General features: G+C 43.7%; 1 protein-coding gene across 4 annotated transcripts in view; it reads left to right on the plus strand.

The window, feature by feature from the left end:
- The window catches only part of LOC308370603 (serine/threonine-protein kinase DCLK1-like), a gene marked incomplete at both ends in the record, with an annotated part of 47,812 nt that overhangs the window by 13,136 nt on the left and 16,410 nt on the right, over positions 1-18,266 (plus strand). For all 4 annotated transcript variants that reach the window (XM_080845280.1, XM_080845281.1, XM_080845282.1 and 1 more), the window contains 2 exons: positions 7,553-7,652; positions 10,970-11,086. In XM_080845280.1, the coding sequence (XP_080701406.1) occupies positions 7,553-7,652; positions 10,970-11,086 (217 nt within the window). The remainder of the gene's footprint in view (positions 1-7,552; positions 7,653-10,969; positions 11,087-18,266) is intronic.

The following is an 18,266-nucleotide window of genomic DNA, read 5'->3' on the forward strand; positions in this document are numbered from 1 at the left end:
TCTACTCAGAGGTTGTCATGGTGACTCCCCACCCCACCCCACCCCTCTCTCTATTCCTCACAGTGTCAACCAATGGGGAAGCAGGGGGAATCGGAGTGTCACTGTGCCTGGGGTAAAATGAACTGAGAGACCCCACTCTCTGGAATGACTAGATAGTGAAAGGAGTAGAAGACTTATAGCAGAATACCTGTTAAGGCCAAGAGGCTATATACCTATTTTAGTTATAGTGCTAAAGTGTTACTTACTGTAGCTAAAGTGACAGAATACTCATTTAGCTGACCTGGCTGTATAGATATTTGCCTTAAAGCTACATTTTATATAGGCCTATATATTTAGCTAGCGTGACAGCAAAATGCTAAAGTTACAATATACTATTTTAAGTAGCAGAGGGCCTAAACCTTACTTTTCCCTAAAGTGTCTGTATGTCTCTCTTACTCGTCCCCTGAACCCATTGTGTGCTGTGCAGCAAAGCAAGCCATGCATGTCCCACTAGCGAGCTGTCATCTGCTCAGCGTCCCCTGTCCCCTCTCCTCCTCAAGTGACAGGCGTTCCTGTTTTCATCGTCAGGCCTGTGTGAACCCAAAGCCCAAAACAAAGCTTCCTCCAGCAGCCAGAAACGTCTGGTCCCCTGAGGAGTGAAACTCGCCGACTGGGTTCATCGAGTTCTTTAAGTATGCAGAGCATTCTCCGTCTTGGTGGCTACCCTGTCCTTCCTGGAGAAAAAGGAAAGCAGCCTAGCAGGTGTGGAAAGGAAGGACATTCTGTGGACGTAATGGCTGGCGGTCATGGCTGTGGCTAGTGGATTTGTCGAGGCCCCTAACGACACTCTCTGTGTTATTTACATTCCCGATCAATTAGTTTGTTTCCATTAAGCAGCTCTGTGTCGATAGCGATATCTGTTGAGAACAGAAGAGTGGTCAGTGTCTGCCTGTGTGTCTTTAGGACACAATGGCAAATCTCTTTTCTGTGGTAACTTTTATCACCAGAGCGCTTTGAGGCAGTGCCACCCCCCACAGACCTCTCCAACCAACTCCTGCTATTTTCAGCTGGAATTAGGTGAGCAATGTCTATAGTCATATAGTCCATAGGCATATTGTACATTTGTACCTGCCTTTGGCTGAAATGCAAAGTAAACTCATGAAAACTTGAGTCAGATTTTACCAGCACCTGTGTGAGTAACTGCTACACTGCGCTCATCATTAAGCACATGTGCTGAAAATATTCTACTCTTCCACTCCTCTACTCAACTCTTACTTTACTCAACAATTCATCTGTGCACATTAAGTGAAGGTGGCACTCTTCCATGTTTTACCCATGGCATTCAACCATGTTAACCTGTGTTTTCGTATCCCTCTCGCTCGTTTACTCGAGTGCATTCTGCACACCCCTCACGGTAGAGGTACAGCCCAGGCCTGTGCATTATTCATACCCATTAGCTTCTAATGCCTGGGTTTATTCAAAAAGATAAATCGCCTCATTAAATATGAAGCTAACACGCAGAAGTGAACCGGAGCGGGAGGGCGCTCCATCACAGTAAACTCGCTGTCGTACACACATAATGAAGACATTACCCTTTTGGTGTGCCACAGTAATTGAGTAGGCAGACAAAACACCCTTCTTAAGTGGATGTGGAAGTTTGTAGTTCGGGGTTACATGGCGATGTAGCGCATGCTATAGGCTAGTTGGGTTGGCAGGCACCGCCCTGAAATTTGAAAGCGTCTGTGCTGAAGTCAGATTCTCTGGTTTAGCTCACGTCGGCACTGATCCATATATTAAAGTCTGTCTGGCAAATCGGCCTTGGATAAGTCCTTTACCACAATGTTGATCCTGCGGTTTATTAAAACCATGTAGGCCTACTCAAGTTTGGCCTAGTTTAAAATGTTCTGTCAGATTTGTCTCTGGGACAGATGAATCATGAACTTCTGTGGAAAAGCAGATAAGTAGATAAGTAGGCTACCATAAAAGTTACACTAAGAAAATTCCTCTCTTGTTAGCATTTTGTCTATTTAAGCCTATTGACTCTTGAATTGCCTTATGAGAAGCTAAAGCTGTCAGTGGCATTTCGTCGGCAAGGGAAATTAAACCACAGGGTGTTCATCATTAACTCCCGTGGCTCAGTGCAAACAGGGACATCTCCGAGAAGGTCACAGCTGCACAGGGCTTCATTTATTAATGTGTGCTGTCCACGGAAACAAGCTGCTAGCAGTGAGAGATGCGGATATTAGGCTACATATCCTCACCGCTGTGACCCTTTCATGAGGAGAGGATGGATTGTCCTCTGTGTGTGATCTGGAAGGTCTGTGGGTAGACTGTAATCTCCATGGGCTTGAGGCAAGAGTGTTGTTGAATGAGATGTAGTGTATATGAAGCAGTGGGGATACTTTGGTCAACACTGCCATCTTGTGGACAAAAAAACCTGTAAATAGAAATATATATATATAAAAAATATAGATAGAAAATATATAGAGAAAAATATAGATATATAATACTTCTCTCAACCTCTATCTCCCTCTGGTTCCTTGTCTTAATTTGAACCTGTCACCTGAACGTTATGTCTTCCCAAAGTTCTATTATAACTGTTAGAATGGTAAAAGTTGAATGTAATTGGATGATGTATTTGGTAGCCACTAGGTGGCAGTAGAATGAAGTAGTTGAACACATCCTCTCATAATCTTTGCAACAACTAAGTGACTCTTCAGAGTCCCGTTGAAAACCTCTCTAGCAGTTTTATCTGATTTTTGACATGAATGGTAAGTTATGCCTCTTGCATTTGATGAAACTCATATCTGATTCGAGTGAACACAGAACCATGAGACACTGGCAGCAAGAGATTGCAGTACATGTCATAGGATCATATATATATCATCCAACAACTCTTCTTGTTACTATATCAAAATGCATTCATAGTAGAATTAAAGTTCACACATTTTCAGCAGCACTCCAGAGCTTAATATATTAACCTGTTGAATGTCATTGGTGAATTGAGATAAACATAAACAACTGAAAATGGATGGCTCCTTATCAGATATTTTACCTTGACTGTACTATGTTTGGATGGATATTTTCCCATAAGATAGTAACATGGAAAAATACTTTTCATACTTTGAATTTTCAACTGAATATCCTCAAAATGTTTTTAAGGATGCATAATAGATTGTGAACTGTGATGTCTGAATACTTCTGACTTCTTGTATGTCCACTTTGGCTTTTCACTTTCTTAAGAGGAACTTCCAGATGGTACCATTGCTCAACTAAACTGTTTACTACATCAAATGTCTTTGCCCACTTAGGAAAACAGCACAACTCTCCTTTAAAGAGGCCCTTTCATGTCCTACGCATTCTTCTCTCATTCGCTGTCTCCTCTCTCTTTCTCCCTCTCGGTCATTCTCTCTCTCTCTCTCTCTCTCTTTCTGTACCCACTCAGACTTGATCTGTTTGCCCTGAATATGCAGGTCACAACTCCTGTCTGACTTACTGCTGTTTCTCATTGTTTTGTTTGGTTGGAAGGAAAGACAAGACAGAGTGTTCTTGTTAAGCGCCAAGTAATTACCTTGTTTTAGCTCAATAATTGTTCCGGTTATAAACTGTGATGTGTCTTATCAGGCTGTTAAAGTTGACCTTAAGTCGATATACCTGAGCACATCATAAAGAAAACCAATGGAGAGGTATAGAAAACAAAACAAGCAAAAAGCATTATTTTTGTTTACAGTCTTCGCCGAATTCATTCTTCACCCAATCCCTTTATGTCAGAGTATCTGTCCCATTTATAGTTGGTGTTGCGCTCTCAAACTCTTGTGCTAAGTCAGTGGTGTAGTCCAGGGTATACACAGGTACACAGAGTATACCCACTTATTTTTCAGTCAGCATTGCGTATACCCACTTCTCGAAATAGGGCGTTTATCCTGTGCTGTATGAGGCTGCTTAAAAATAAATAAGAGTATACCCACTTCTTCAAGGACCACAACACCACTGTGCTATGTCATGCAAGTATCTAACAGAGTTTCAAAGTCGGCTGAGGCAACATGTCAGTTTTTAGGCTGTTCCCGCTGTGGCTTATATCCACCTGCTGCCGTCAGCGTCGCCCATCCTGCCCGTCTTCGCACATCACTTAGACGAGTGTTTATCTGAACGAGAAGCAGGGAGAGACTGCTTTAAAGAGGGCTTTTTCATCATTCTTAGCTCTCTAGGCGCTTCGCAACTTCAAAGAATGTGGGGAATGTGACGCATAACGCATACAAATGTTTTTGCAGGAAACGACTTCTTTACCCCGTTAGTTTACTAACTAGGTCACAAAGTCCTGGAATAGTAAAGGAAGTAAAGATATCGTTTCAGTGTTCATGTGTAAGATCCTTTGTATGTCTCTATGCACTTCTCAGACACTATTTCAGAGCAAATAACTACATCTCTTCCACTGATATTACTGTCTTTGTCGTTTATATCTTCATTTATTCAAGTGATTGGAATGCCTTTGATTGCCCATGTATCCTTATAAGTTGGTATGGTTACTCTTCTTCTGGGACCAACCTTGTTCGAAGATGAAGAAAACAGCACATGGAAAGCACTTTGATCCGGGGCTACCAGTTAGCCTTAAAATGCACAACCCAATCGCTACTATAATCCCATGCCACTAATCTAATGTAACTAGTCTCCCTGAATAAGAACATTTGATTTCAGCTATCTTCATGTATGCAAAAAAATCAAAATATGATGTTACCATCAATTTATATACATACATATCCTCGGTAAGGTTGAAGGTTGAGTTTGAAAAAATAATAATAGCACTAACAGTACTAATACTACTATAATGTTTAGTTGCTTAACCATCTAACCTGTGAGTTCTTGCATTGGGATGTATGTGCTCTCGCTGACTAATAGAGATTCAGATCAGGTGCGGTGGCTGAGCACTGCGGCGCGGCGCGGCGCTGTGCGGTGGAGGTGCTGTGCCATGTGGCAGGAGGTGCAGGAGGTGCAGGAGGTGCTGGAGCTCTAATGCATTCATCCCAGACAGCGCCTCCCCAGCAATCTAATCAGCCAGGCCCGCGCCACAGGGAGCAATGCAGCACTTATGAAACTTTAATGTCCCCATCACTCTTTCTCCCTCTGATTCTTTCTCTTCCGCTTTCTTTCATTGATATTTCTCCCAGACCACCTCTGTCTTTGCCTCTTCACTCTTTCGTTCTCTTATCCTTTGTCTCTTTTTCTCCCCTGCCCTCGTCTACCTCGTCCCTCTAGTTTTGTCTTTTGCATTTCCTTTTCCTTGATATTTCTCCCAAACCACCTCTTTGCCTCTTCTCTCTTTCTTTCTCTTATTCTTTCTATCTTTCTTTCTCTTGTCTTTCACCCCTTCCCACCTCATATCTGCCTCTGTAGGGGACTGAGTGAATTAAGGTTGAACTGTACTATGAGTTTTTGTGGAATCCGGCTGCAAATTGTGTGACAGCTCATGACTTGGTCATATGATGGTTTGAAAACAGGCACAGAATAACTCCAGATTAACCCATTTTGGAATTAGAGAAGCCTAGCTTTGCTTTTGAATTGACCATCACACGATGCCCTTAAACACATTCGTTTGTGAACTACTTTGATTCAGTCTTTGATTTTCAGCTCCTGTGTGTGAGTAATTCTTTCAGTGAGTAGACATCAAACTGCAATGGCTTCGCTGAATCCACTTTGCACCGAATCATCTTCCTGGTAGAGAGTGGGGAGACTCTTCTACTGTTTGGTACATCACCTTCATGATCCTGCTGTGTAGGGTCACAGATGGCACCCATCGCACTCAACAAGTCATCTGGTCATGAAGTTTACATTGCAGTACGAGATAACTTGAATACAAAATTTCCTTTTTTATCTCTACTAAAGGACACTTGCTTGAAAATGCATATGATGCGTATACTGATTAAAGCACGTCGTACACCACAGCTTCCTGTTTGCCCGTCAAACCAACAGAATGCTCTCCAGCTGTCTTACCAACGACAGTGAGCTCGCTGTTACCATGGTGACTTCATGCCCTCCAACTGAAAAACAGGCCGGGAGCTTATAGCCATCCTCACGGAGGTCTGAGTCATGACTTTATTAGCTTACAATTCGGGAAGGTTTTGAGCCGGGAACAGCCCACAAGTGTTAAGGCAGTCCGACGGAAACTGTTTCTCATAAACACCTAGGAGAGTGGTCAGAGAGAGAGAGAGAGAGAGAGAGAGAGAGAGAGAGAGAGAGAGAGAGAGAGAGGGAGAGAGAGAGAGAGAGAGAGAGAGAGGGAGAGGGGGAGAGGGAGAGGGGGAGAGGGAGAGAGAGAGAGAGAGAGAGAGAGAGAGAGAGAGAGAGAGAGAGAGAGAGAGAGAGAGCACCTGTCAAATGGCTCTGAGTACCCCTTTGTGAAAATGTCACCAATTATGTCAGGTCTATGTTGTATTTCTATTAGGCTGACATTGTGTCTTCACCTCAGCCAAGCCATCTGCCACTCTGGACATTTCTTATTATGAGTCACTGCATGAGTCAGAACTCTGTATGCTTCATTAGAAATATTCTGGCCAGATAGCAGGGCCCCACTAGTTCCTCTTTGCCATGCCGAACTCCCATTACGTGCATTAAACCCAACCATTAAACCCAGCCCAACTCAATGTCCAAGATATTTCATGACTCATGGGTTTTTATGGATGTGAATCTCTGCAAACAGATCATAAAGGCTTAACGCGTAATTTGTTATGTAACATTTTTCTCTGTATTCTCTACATCTGACCTCCAGTTATGCGTTTTTTTCAATTAAGGCATTTTTGTTGTCTGAGTCATTTTCTGTCTGTGTTATAGAAGATGTGAGTTTCAAGAGGCTTGTTCATTGAAATTGTCCGTCAGAAAGAGTTCAAACACATAGTCAAACAGTACAAAGACGATGTAGTCACTCAGAAATGTTCAGTGAGAATGATGTCATCCATACAGACTTTAACTTTCTTCACAGGTGATTGTAAATTTGTGTTAGAGTCTTTGTCTCAGAAAAACTGACAGGACGTGAAAATAGAGTTTTTTTTCAGAGAACAGTGTTTAATATGATGTCCATGAATTGAGTAAGATGAGAGGATTTTCCCACATGTTTTAATTTGGATACTTACAACTCCCACAACATGCCTACATTAACCAATTTGAAATTAGCATGTGGTGTTGTTGGCAACTCAAAAATGCATTTTAGAGGCTTCATGCTAGCGGACTTACATGAATACATGAATGATAAGTAGTATTCGGGTGTCGTGTTTTGAATTCTATATTTGTTAAGCTATTCCGTCAGCTATCCCCTGCTCCTACTGGGCTGTAGTCCTCAGGACACGTTTGCATGTTTCATGACCTTTACAATCACTAAGGAGGTCCTCACATATTCCACCAGGGTATGATTCATTGATGAGTGACAAAGAGATGTTTCCATTGTACCATGAGTCTCCTTCTTACATATGTGGTTTCTGACATTTAATTCACACCTCTCAACTCCCCCCCCCCCCCCCCCCTCTCTTTTTGTGTCTCTCTATCTCTATCTCTCTCTCTCGTCCTCTCTGTCTTTCTCTCCCAGTTGACAAGCCTTCAAGATTTCTTTGGTGATGACGACATCTTCATTGCGTGCGGCCCGGAGAAGTTCCGTTACCAGGACGACTTCCTGCTGGATGACAGTGGTACGAGACTACCTGATGAGTGTGACGCCTTATGGCATCTGACGATCTGATCTGACTGCTCTGGGGGGGGGGGGGGGGGGGGGGCTGTCATAATAAATTGCATTTATGACACACAAACACACCAATTATGTGAGCAATGACCATGAGCGCTTTAGAAGAGAATATTCTGGAACCTCCAAATATTATTGGCTTTATTTTGGACAAGATATAGAACGGTGCAGAGCGTGTGAAAGTATGCCAAATATATCCACTTTAAAAGTAAAATCACACCCAACAAGAAGTGCTAATCACATATCCACAGATAACAGGCAGAGGATGACACACTTCCAAAACTAATTTTCCCCAAATGGCTAGCAGTATGTGATACTATCATAGATACAGTATATGATACTATAATTTAAAAAATACAATTTTTTTCTCTTTGCATTTCTCTAACTCTCTTTCTATCTTTCTTGTTGTCTCTCTCTCTTTCTCTCTCTCTCTCTCTCTCTCTCTCTCTATATATATATATATATATATATATATATATATATATATATTCTCTCTCTCACAACCACACACACACTTATATGCAATCCATTCATGGAGAACTAGAGAGCACTGTTGCTGGACACAAATACAAGTAGACGTCACAGCCCTGACTGCAATACTCTTATGTGGCTCTTAAGGAAAGATGATTGCAGCAAACATCATGTGCCCTCATCTAAAGCACACTGCCCTCATCCATCATTGATGTCTCTCAGATCTTTTCTCATTCCCTCTTTTGACAGTCAATTGGGGGGTTTATGTAACTGTCTAAAAAAACAGACTTCTTGCCCAGTCTAAGCACTAAGTACTGATGTACACAAGTAGGAGAACATTCAGTAACAGAATATTATTTGACAGTACAGATGATTTGTCATTAAGCAGACATTTTGTGTAATTCTGTGTGACTAACTATTCAGTCAATCCTCTGGTTGATAAAGTGCAGAAATGTGCATTGTTGTAACCACCCCCCACTCCTCAACCCAAAGTACAGTACATACATGTAACACAGTAAATACATCTATAACTGCATGTGCAAAACTGTAGGTGCATGTGACCATCGATGAACATAGACCATAGATGATTCATTCACAATTAATACTCATACCTTCATGGTCTTGGCATTAAAAGCACACATGCTGGACTAGTTTTACATCCAAGTCTACATGGGGTGTTTGCAATGACACCTTAAGGAATGCTAGTCAGGCAGTTGTTTCAAGATGGGGTAATACGGATGGATGAACTGAACATGATGTGGTGGAAAATGTAAGGAAAGTTGTGCACCAATTTGTGGACTTAGTTTGTCAAATAACTTGCACGTATGGGCAGTGAAGTTGCTTGAAAATGCCTTAACTCCTAAGGAGACATTGTGGGTTCCCATCCCACACAATCACCAGCCTTTGCATACCACATCAAGCTTCCTCCAACACCTATGTCTAAAACTGTTTTCAATCCACCATTTGCTCTCACTTTAAAGTCATACTCAGGAGCAGATCTGTTCAGTTGTGCACTATAGTCAGTTGCTATTTGGGCTTAGGTGTTCTGGACCTCAGTTTGGGTCCCCCAAAAGAATGTAGTGGAGGAGCAGAGACACGACTGGGGGCGGTGTGGGATGGATTGACCCTGGACGTCTGTGCTGGTGAAAATGTGACAAACTGCCATAAGTGCAGAGAGGATCAGATGAGAAGGGTGACAGTGGGAGTCTTACGAGACCAGCAGAGCACAGATGTGCAGGCCTATGACATACACTCTTGTCGTCCTGCTTCAGAGATGACCATCTCTTCCTCCCTCCCTCTTTCTCTCTCTCTCTTTCTCCCTCTCTCTCTCACGCTCTCTGTGTGTGTGCTACATGCGTCATTGCTATTATTGGATTTCTCTTAGCATGTTTGTAGCAAGTGCTATCAGAGTTATCACCCTAAAATCCCCTGATGCCCAGGCTGGTATGAGGAATGGAGTTAATGTCACTCTAATGAAGGCAGATGCTGAATGTCACTACTGGTTCACATTAACCTTGTTTTTTGTTTTTGTTTGGTTTCATAGTGTTTCCTAGTGTCATAGTTTCATAGTGTTACTGCAGTACAACTCTTGAACGACTATCAAAGGAGATAGCTAAATTATACTAGTGGCCATGTTTAAGCAGGACATCAGACATTTTATTGGGGTTCTACTAGTCTGTCTTGGTTTTATCTGCTGTCTCTTCCACTGTCATTTTCATACCATCTGTACTTCTTATGTCTGGTACTTGGTGTTCTGCTAAAGAACATTCAGTGACTTAGTCTCTTTTCCCCAAGACAATACAAAAAAACCGAAGAACGACTATCCCAGAATTTATTTGAGTCTCAAATGGGAGTGGGGACAAGTAAGACATCCACCATGAAACCTCCATTGTTTTCCAGAAGCTGCAGCCCAAGGCTTGTTATCATGGAACTTTGACAGTAATGGGTTGTGTTGTGGAGGGGGTGGACGGGTGATACTTCTGTTTACGGTGTAGCCTAGCACAGCTGGGGGAAGCTAACCTTCAGAGGCTAGCTCCTGATGAGCCCTGGCATTTATGTTGCTGCCGTCTGCCCGGCTCCTCATTTGCAAAAATTTGAATCCATTACTCACCGAAGGTGAAAGCGAGGTGTAGGCAACACGTACCACTACAAAGGTAGTGCTTGCGTCCTCGTTATGCAGCACAGAGAAACACATACCTGGCAGAGAGGGAAGAGAGAGAGAAGAAGGAACAGAGAAAGATTATGCAAGTGTGGTTAATTAGTCATTACACTGTGCTGTTTGCAAAAAATCAGGGATTGAGAAGACTGACATTGCTTAAAGCTAGTCAAGGACTGGAGTTTGGAATTCATTAGAAGATGAGGGCTTCTGCTGCAATCATTTATTCATGTCAAGGCTGTACACCAGTTCTAAGCTACCTTATTTCTGTTCAAACTGAGAGATGACTTTCCATCATTAGTTACACTGCACTGGCATGTAGATCAGGCTGATGGGCTGTGTCTGTACCTGCTTGTAGGTCTCATTAGGGGCTGACTAGTGGGAACTCTACATGAAAAGTGCGTTAAAAATAAAATGAATTATTATTATTTATTATTTAACTCTACACAGAATACATTTTAACTCTACACAGAATAAATGTCATAATCTCTAACAGAAGCGTCTAAGGTTAGACAACAGGATTATGATTTTCGCCCCATTGGCCACGACCTCTATTCATTGTAAGTCAAACATTTAGGGAAAGGATGTTAAAGTAGGAAATGTGCCGTTAGAAATGGTGTGCCTCTCTCCTCCCTCTGCAGAGTGTCGTGTGGTGAAGTCCACGTCCTACGGGCGCATCTCGTCCTTGCAGGGCCGCTGCTCGCCCCGGAGTGGTGGGCACTCGCGCAGGAGCAAGTCCCCCGCCTCGAATAGCTCAGGTAAGGAACCTTGTGCGCTACACACCCCCGGCACTGCCAGAGAGCTCAGGTAAGGAACCTTGTGTGCTACACACCCCCGGCACTGCCAGAGAGCTCAGGTAAGGAACCTTGTGCGCTACACACCCCCGGCACTGCCAGAGAGCTCAGGTAAGGAACCTTGTGCACTACACACCCCCGGCACTGCCAGAGAGCTCAGGTAAGGAACCTTGTGTGCTACACACCCCCGGCACTGCCAGAGAGCTCAGGTAAGGAACCTTGTGTGCTACACACCCCCGGCACTGCCAGAGAGCTCAGGTAAGGAACCTTGTGCGCTACACACCCCCGGCACTGCCAAAGAGCTACTTTAAGCTCCACCTCGACCGTTTTAAGAAGGCTGACAAGGTGCCCTGAGCTCAGTGTACACAAAGGTAGATGGGAGTGAAATAGAATCGTCTCTTGCTATGAAATGTTTGGTCAAGTGAGCACTGACACCCACCACAAGGCCTCCTCTGCCCTCAGTCAACTTGGTGAAGTGCCGCAGGTGGTAACACATCAATATTTGGTCAGATGGATTAGTGCTCCTGTGTGAAAACTCTTTGACTGCAGTAATTAAACCGAATAACTGAATACGACTTCCAGATGTAAAGTAGTAAATGGCTACTACTCAATCAGTTTCATTTGGGGGGTGTGACCTGCAGTGATCATACAGTGCTAGTGTTGTATAGCGTAGTGTAGTGCAGTGTGGTGTAGTGTTAGTGTGTGGTGTTGTGTAGTTTCTGCCAGGGCTGTGAGTAGACCTCACATGTCATCACACCACCATCTGTTGAGAGAGCCGAGTTGTAACGCGATTGTGTGAGCACCCAGGAGGCTGACTGCGGCCGTGTACGGAGGTGGTTGGGCGACTTATTGAATTGTGAATCAGCTCAGCAGTACAAACCCAATCCGTCCCAACCCCCCAGAACGTGAGTAGGACTGGCAATGAGTCAGGAAGGAGGCTGTGAATTCACAACAGCTCGCCTCATAGACTCAGGTCTTCACAGTAGCACAGCGCATAGACACTCAGATAACTCTCTTCACTGCAACATTGGCTGGCCAACCTTGTGGCTTTTAATAGTAATAAAGCACAGTTGCTTTATTGAATAGGTTAAAGTGACAATCATGTTTTTGTTTTTAATTAGCCTTGTTGTATCAGTCAGTTACATTGTTAAATCTTGTGATTTTCCTTTGTGATTGGCCTTTGACTTATTAAATGTCAATTCATTGATACGTGCAGATCTAGAAGCTAATGTTAAGAGATTAATCATCGTCAGACTTCAGTCCAGGCATGGTTAAGAGGCTCCCTGTGCTCCATATGCTTAGGCAGTTCTCAAATGTCGGCACCCTTCTCTCCATTAAACAGCACACAGGGACATCATCAACAGCTGAGCCCTCTCAAGCATCAACTACAGGGGAGACAACAGCCGAAAGAAAGCAATTACTCAAGGGGGCCTAACACTGGTTGCTCCAGTCAGGAGTGTTGACAGGAATTTGTGTCAAAGAACATTCTGAGCAACTCCTTACTTCCTGTTTATCATCTCAACTGACGATTTAATGAATGGGATCATTGCAGGCAGAGAAAAAAGGGAGACGACAACAAGCTTTTTCTGAGAAATGAATTGAAAGTGCCAAGAAAGAGTGTGTATCATTCTCTGTTGGTTTTAAACGAAATAACAGAGAGTAATGAGTAGAGACAGAGAGACAGAGCGAGAAAGCGCTTGAGAACAAAATCAAACACAAAACAGAGATTGAGAGAGAATGAGAGGAAGAGGAGAGGAGTACATGACAGATTACGGTTGCTGTGGAAACGGCGAGTAGAGAGAGGCGCTCCTCGGTCCTTGTTCACATTTATGGCTCTCTCTTCCTGCCCATCCCTCTCCCCCCCACCCCCACCCCCACTCCCCCTTCTCCTCGATCAGTGGCCGCAAGTCGGCTGTCAGCGCCAAACAAACAAATCAATCCTAATTGGATGCCATTGATCTTGTTTCTCTGCTGCCCGGCAGCGCCACAAGGCCCTCAGGCCCGGCCCAGGTGCACCAAGCACCATCTCTCTCTCTACAAATTTCCATCAATCATTCAGCACGATGGACTGGGCCTCTCTATTTCTTTACGACCTTGTCAGGTTGACAGCAGAGGCGCTGGCTTCGCGAGGTCCCCTCTCAGGTGCATGGAGGCTTGTGCTTGAAGCTCCAGGTGTAGAGTGAAACAACAATCCCACAAAAGCAGCTGACCCTGGATCCGAACCATACCATGCCAGGGCCTGAAGCAACGCGGAGTTAGCTGCTGTCCCTGGTCCAAAGTCTTATCTTGTTATATTCATCTGTTGGTTCTTTTGGGCCTGTACATTTTTCAAGCAGGGGAGGAATTACATGATTTGTATAAACTTATATGGCTTTACTTAAAGCAGCAGTAAGGAGTTTTGGTCGAAAACTGGCAGTCTAGCCTATATGCAAAAACCTTACAAACACCAACAGCATGGTTGGGCTTGCTAGCATGCTAACTCACGTCTTTTGGTGATAGTGATAGTTCACAATGTCTTGCCGTGAAAGCTTTTATTTTTATTTTTTACATTTTTGCATGGTGGTCCGACCCAGACCGCAGAACTGCATTGTGCATAGACTAGGCAGGTAGTTGTTGCTACGCGTGTGCTTATCTGTCCTTTACATGACCATATACCATGAAAATGAACTTAAAGATGATACCAGTACTAGATGCTTATAAAAACATGTTTCAAAGTGGCAAGTACAAAGTTTTGGCTGGGAACGAAGATGAAAAAATAAGACGGAAGAGTGCAAACATTGTTGTCGAGAGTGGCTCTGGTTGTGTGTGTGTGTCATTAGCAGTAATGTTATACACCTCCCGGACAATCTGTCCTAACCGAAATAACAAACTCCACCTGCACTGCTGCTGATAAACAGAACATACGTCAGTGATTCTCTCAAACAGCATGGTGCATTTCCTCTATGGCTGTTTTTGTTTTTGAAGAGCCGTTTTGGCTCTGTAAATGTGAAAAAAGGGCTAATGATTTTGAGGACAACAGAATCGTGGACAATAGCTGTCTTCCCCCCCGGCAGCAGACGCCTCACATCCTGTCCTGTCATCTGTCTAATGACACGGCAGCAACAGCGATGGAGAGATGAGTAATCTGGGTCGCTTTTGGGCATCTGCAGTCCTTCTAGAGTCTCAGGCCCCGTAATGTGGGTCGCACAAACAAGCAGCATAATGAGGGTTATAGCAGGTCTCCCTTGTTGCTTCCTCTCTGTCTCTCTTTCTAGCTGTCGCTCGCTTTCTGTGTGTCACTCTCTCACACGCATTTACAGACCCCTGCATGGACGTTCCTAGATAGGCATGATGTTCACTGACGTGCTGTATGAAGACCTCAGAGAGGTCACACTCAAGCAGTAAGCTGCAGGCACAAAAACATTGAAAGATAATTATTCCACGATGAACACGTATGCAAACATACACATTAATACATGCACACGTACATTTTTACATGCACAAGCTGCTGTCTACCCATCCACCACTGTCTCTCTGTCTGTCCATCTCTGCTTCCCCCTCTCATAACATGGCTCTCAGCTTTGCTCCGTGGGTTGATGAGCACTCCTCCTTTGTCCAAACAGCTCTCTTCATCTCCTTAGGCAGAATATTAATGCTGTATTGTCTGTGTGTGTGTGTGTGTGTGTGAGAGAGAGAGAGAGCACTCATGCCAATAAAGCACTTTGAAATGAATTAAATTGAGGAAGAGAGTGTGCACTTGTGTGTAATGGGTGTGCGCTAGGGCTGGGGGTAAACGATTATTTTCAAAACGATTAATCTGGCGATTATTTTATCGAATAGTCGACTAATCTAACGACTAATTGGACGATTAGTCTAACGATTATTTTTCTGTTGCTCGATTAAAACCATAATGTATCTCAAATAAATACCCCAAAAACATCTTAATAATATACTTTAATGAGCACCGTTTTGCACAGCAAAAGTCCAACAATGCATTTCATGTTTATCTAGAGTTCACAGTAAAAATGTTTGGTACTCAAATGAGCCCTATCACATTTGGATGTGGTGCTCATTAATTTAAATGTTTTCAGTGCTTATAAAAACATTCATTCATTGATGAGCACTGCGCACCACCTTATGTGCAGCCCTGTCCTGGACATTGCTTGGCTGCATTAGTTGACATTGGCGATCTAACGTGGTAGTGAATCATGATACATACTATAAGCTGGCCAACGTTAGTCTAATGTTATGTGTTTGACTCGTAAATGACCACAGCATGAGTTAGCTCTCTGTGCCGTTTGTTGGTGCTTGGTTGGCGTGTTCTGCAGCCGTAAGTTAACGTTTACTAAACTGACACAGCTGTCTAGCCGCTGCCGCTATAGTAGCTAGCTAACGTAACTACTAGCAACCAAGCACGAACAAACTGCACGGAGAGCTAAGAAGATAGTTAGCTAGCACCACCGAAGTGCGCAGAGCTCAAGCTACACAACACACTGAACAAACGTTAAATACGAGACAATAGGGTGCGTTTGAGAATGGAGATAGAAACGCACCCCATTGTCTCTCGTGAAGGGGACAATAAGTAACGTTGGTTACATTAATTTAACGTTTGTTCAGTGTGTTGTGTAGCTTGAGCTCTGCGCACTTCGGTGGTGCTAGCAAACTATAGCTCTCCGTGCAGTTTGTTCGTGCTTGGTTGCTAGTAGTTAACGTTAGCTAGCTACTAGTGTGTCAGTTTAGTTAACGTTAACTTGCGGCTGCAGAACACGGCAACTAAGCATGAACAAACGGCACAGAGAGCTAAGTCATGGTGTTGGTCAGCTTGTAGTATGTATCATGATTCACTACGTTAGATCGCCAATATCAACTAATGGCGCCAAGCAATTCCCTGGGTTTCTGCTCTCTCAGTCCTTGCGCAATGTTTGTTTCTGTTTGGGTCAACCACGTGTATGTGGCGAAGCGTCGACGTAAAAATATGGCGTCAACGTAATTTTGAAATCGACGCGTCGACATCATCGACGCATCGCTACAGCACTAGTGTGCACGCTTGAATTTGTGCACTTACGTGTATGTGCATGCGTGTGAGTGCATGAGTGAACGTGAGTTTGCATGTAATGTGTGTTCGCATGCGTATGTGGGTGCGTTCTACATGCATGAGTCGGAGACCAGCAGAGAGAAAGGTGGTGTAGAAAGTGTGCCTTGGTCCCCTGGAGCTCTGGCACAGGGTGAGGGATGGGTGGATCGGTGATCGGTGCCAGGGGCAAGTTGCTCCGCACCTTTGTGTGTCTCTTGGTCTGAGACTTCAGTCAATCAAGGCAAAGCTGAGGGCGCTTTAGAGTGATTTAAAGAGTTCAGGGTTCAAAAGGAGAGAGAAACTGAAAATCGTCTCCTTCTCTTTTCCAGTCCCTTGGCCTTCCCCCCTTTTATCAGTGCCCTTCCATATTTTTTTTAATTCAACTTTGAGCTTGAGATCTTTGGAATATTCAATATTCATGCAGCTCAACATTCCTGAAAGCTGAAATGAAAGCACATATATGACATTAGACCAGGGACAGTGTTCTGTCCTGGCGTCCAGATGACACAGGTTGTGAATTTCAAGTGCCAATTACATTCTGTTCCTCTCCTTGCTGCAGACATCCGTGTGATCTTGGGGAAAGTCAACACAGTCGAGTAAAGTTGCGAGTTGCTAGACAGTTGCTTCTACCCTGCATTGATGAGACAGTTGCTTCTACCCTGCATTAATAAGTCCGCTGAAGAAATAAAGTAGGACAAATGATGGAAGGAAGCTGAAGGTTTATGAAACCGGTTTTGTCTGGTGTGTGTGTGTGTGTGTATGTGTGTGTGTGTGTGTGTGTGTGTGTGTGTGTGTGTGTGTGTGTGTGTGTGTGTGTGTGTGTGTGTGTGTGTGTGTGTGTGTGTGTGTGTGGTAAAGAAAGATAGAGAGAGAGCGAGAGAGAGAGATATTCTAAGATTCCAAACAGATTTTGCCTGCTGAAAACTCAATCACATCACACATCAAAGAGAAGGAGTAATTATGGAGATTGAAATATGCCATGGTCAATTACATGAGTGCTCAGGGATATGAGCTACTGCTAGATGGGCTTCAGAGACCAGGCCACAGCCATTCATTAAGAGGGAAGAGAGAGAGTGTTTTATCACTTTCTTTTTCTCTATCTATCTCTCTTTCTCTCTCACTCTCACACACACACACGCTCTCTTTCTCTCTTACTTTCTCTCTCATTGTCTGTTCTTCTGCCTCTCTCCTCTCTGTTGTCAAGAGAAATCAGATGACAAAGGCACAGGCCTGAATAACTTGGGAAGATATTGCCTGTATTTGACTGGGAGGAGCTCAGCTAGATGACATTCCACTAGGCCTGCAATAACAATCTGGCACTCTGATAGTGGCCTTCTATGAAAGAATGTCACTGGTCTTAGGTAGACTTTGGAGGTGCATACTTTTGGGATTTTGTAATCCTTTTTTCATATTTGCTGGTTTACGCAATGACAGGGTCTTTAGTCCCACAATCAATCTGGCAAATTGACAGTATGCTGTTTTAGCATTGGGGGGGGGGGGGATCCTGTTAAATATTTAATCGTAATATATTGGAAAATATTGACTTAATTCAGTTCTGGTTATAAGATAATGATTTAAGAAGTGATGAATGGATATTTGATGGATTCGCCTGAGGGGGGCAATCCTTATTCTGAATTAATTGTGTCTCAGTCTTTGTGTTGAGTTTGTCTGGACTGACTGCTTTCTCAGGGTGAACACTGGGCCTGACTCCATGATATGATCAATGATGGATGCTAAGCTAAAGCAATGCAGATCAATGAGATCTGTGTTCTCTTTTTGGGGTGCACACACACACACACACACACACACACACACACACACACACAAACCTACACATACACACAAACACACAAACAGAGTGAGAGTGTGCGTCTTTGTTTGGTTGCCTGCCATTCACTGAATGAATGCCTATTTGCAGGCAGTGAACACAGCTTGACATCTCACAGCAAGAGATTTTTGTAATGAATGTCACAGGAAAAAGATGGTAAATCATGCTGGTGTGATCTCAATAGCTTTTCACAGTAAAGCTGTGTCAGGTCTTCCAGGTGAAGCCTCGCCACTCTCTCTCTCTCTCTCTTTCTGTGAGGGTGT

This window comes from Sprattus sprattus (genome assembly GCF_963457725.1).
Source record: "Sprattus sprattus genome assembly, chromosome: 9".
Lineage (NCBI taxonomy): Eukaryota > Metazoa > Chordata > Actinopteri > Clupeiformes > Clupeidae > Sprattus > Sprattus sprattus.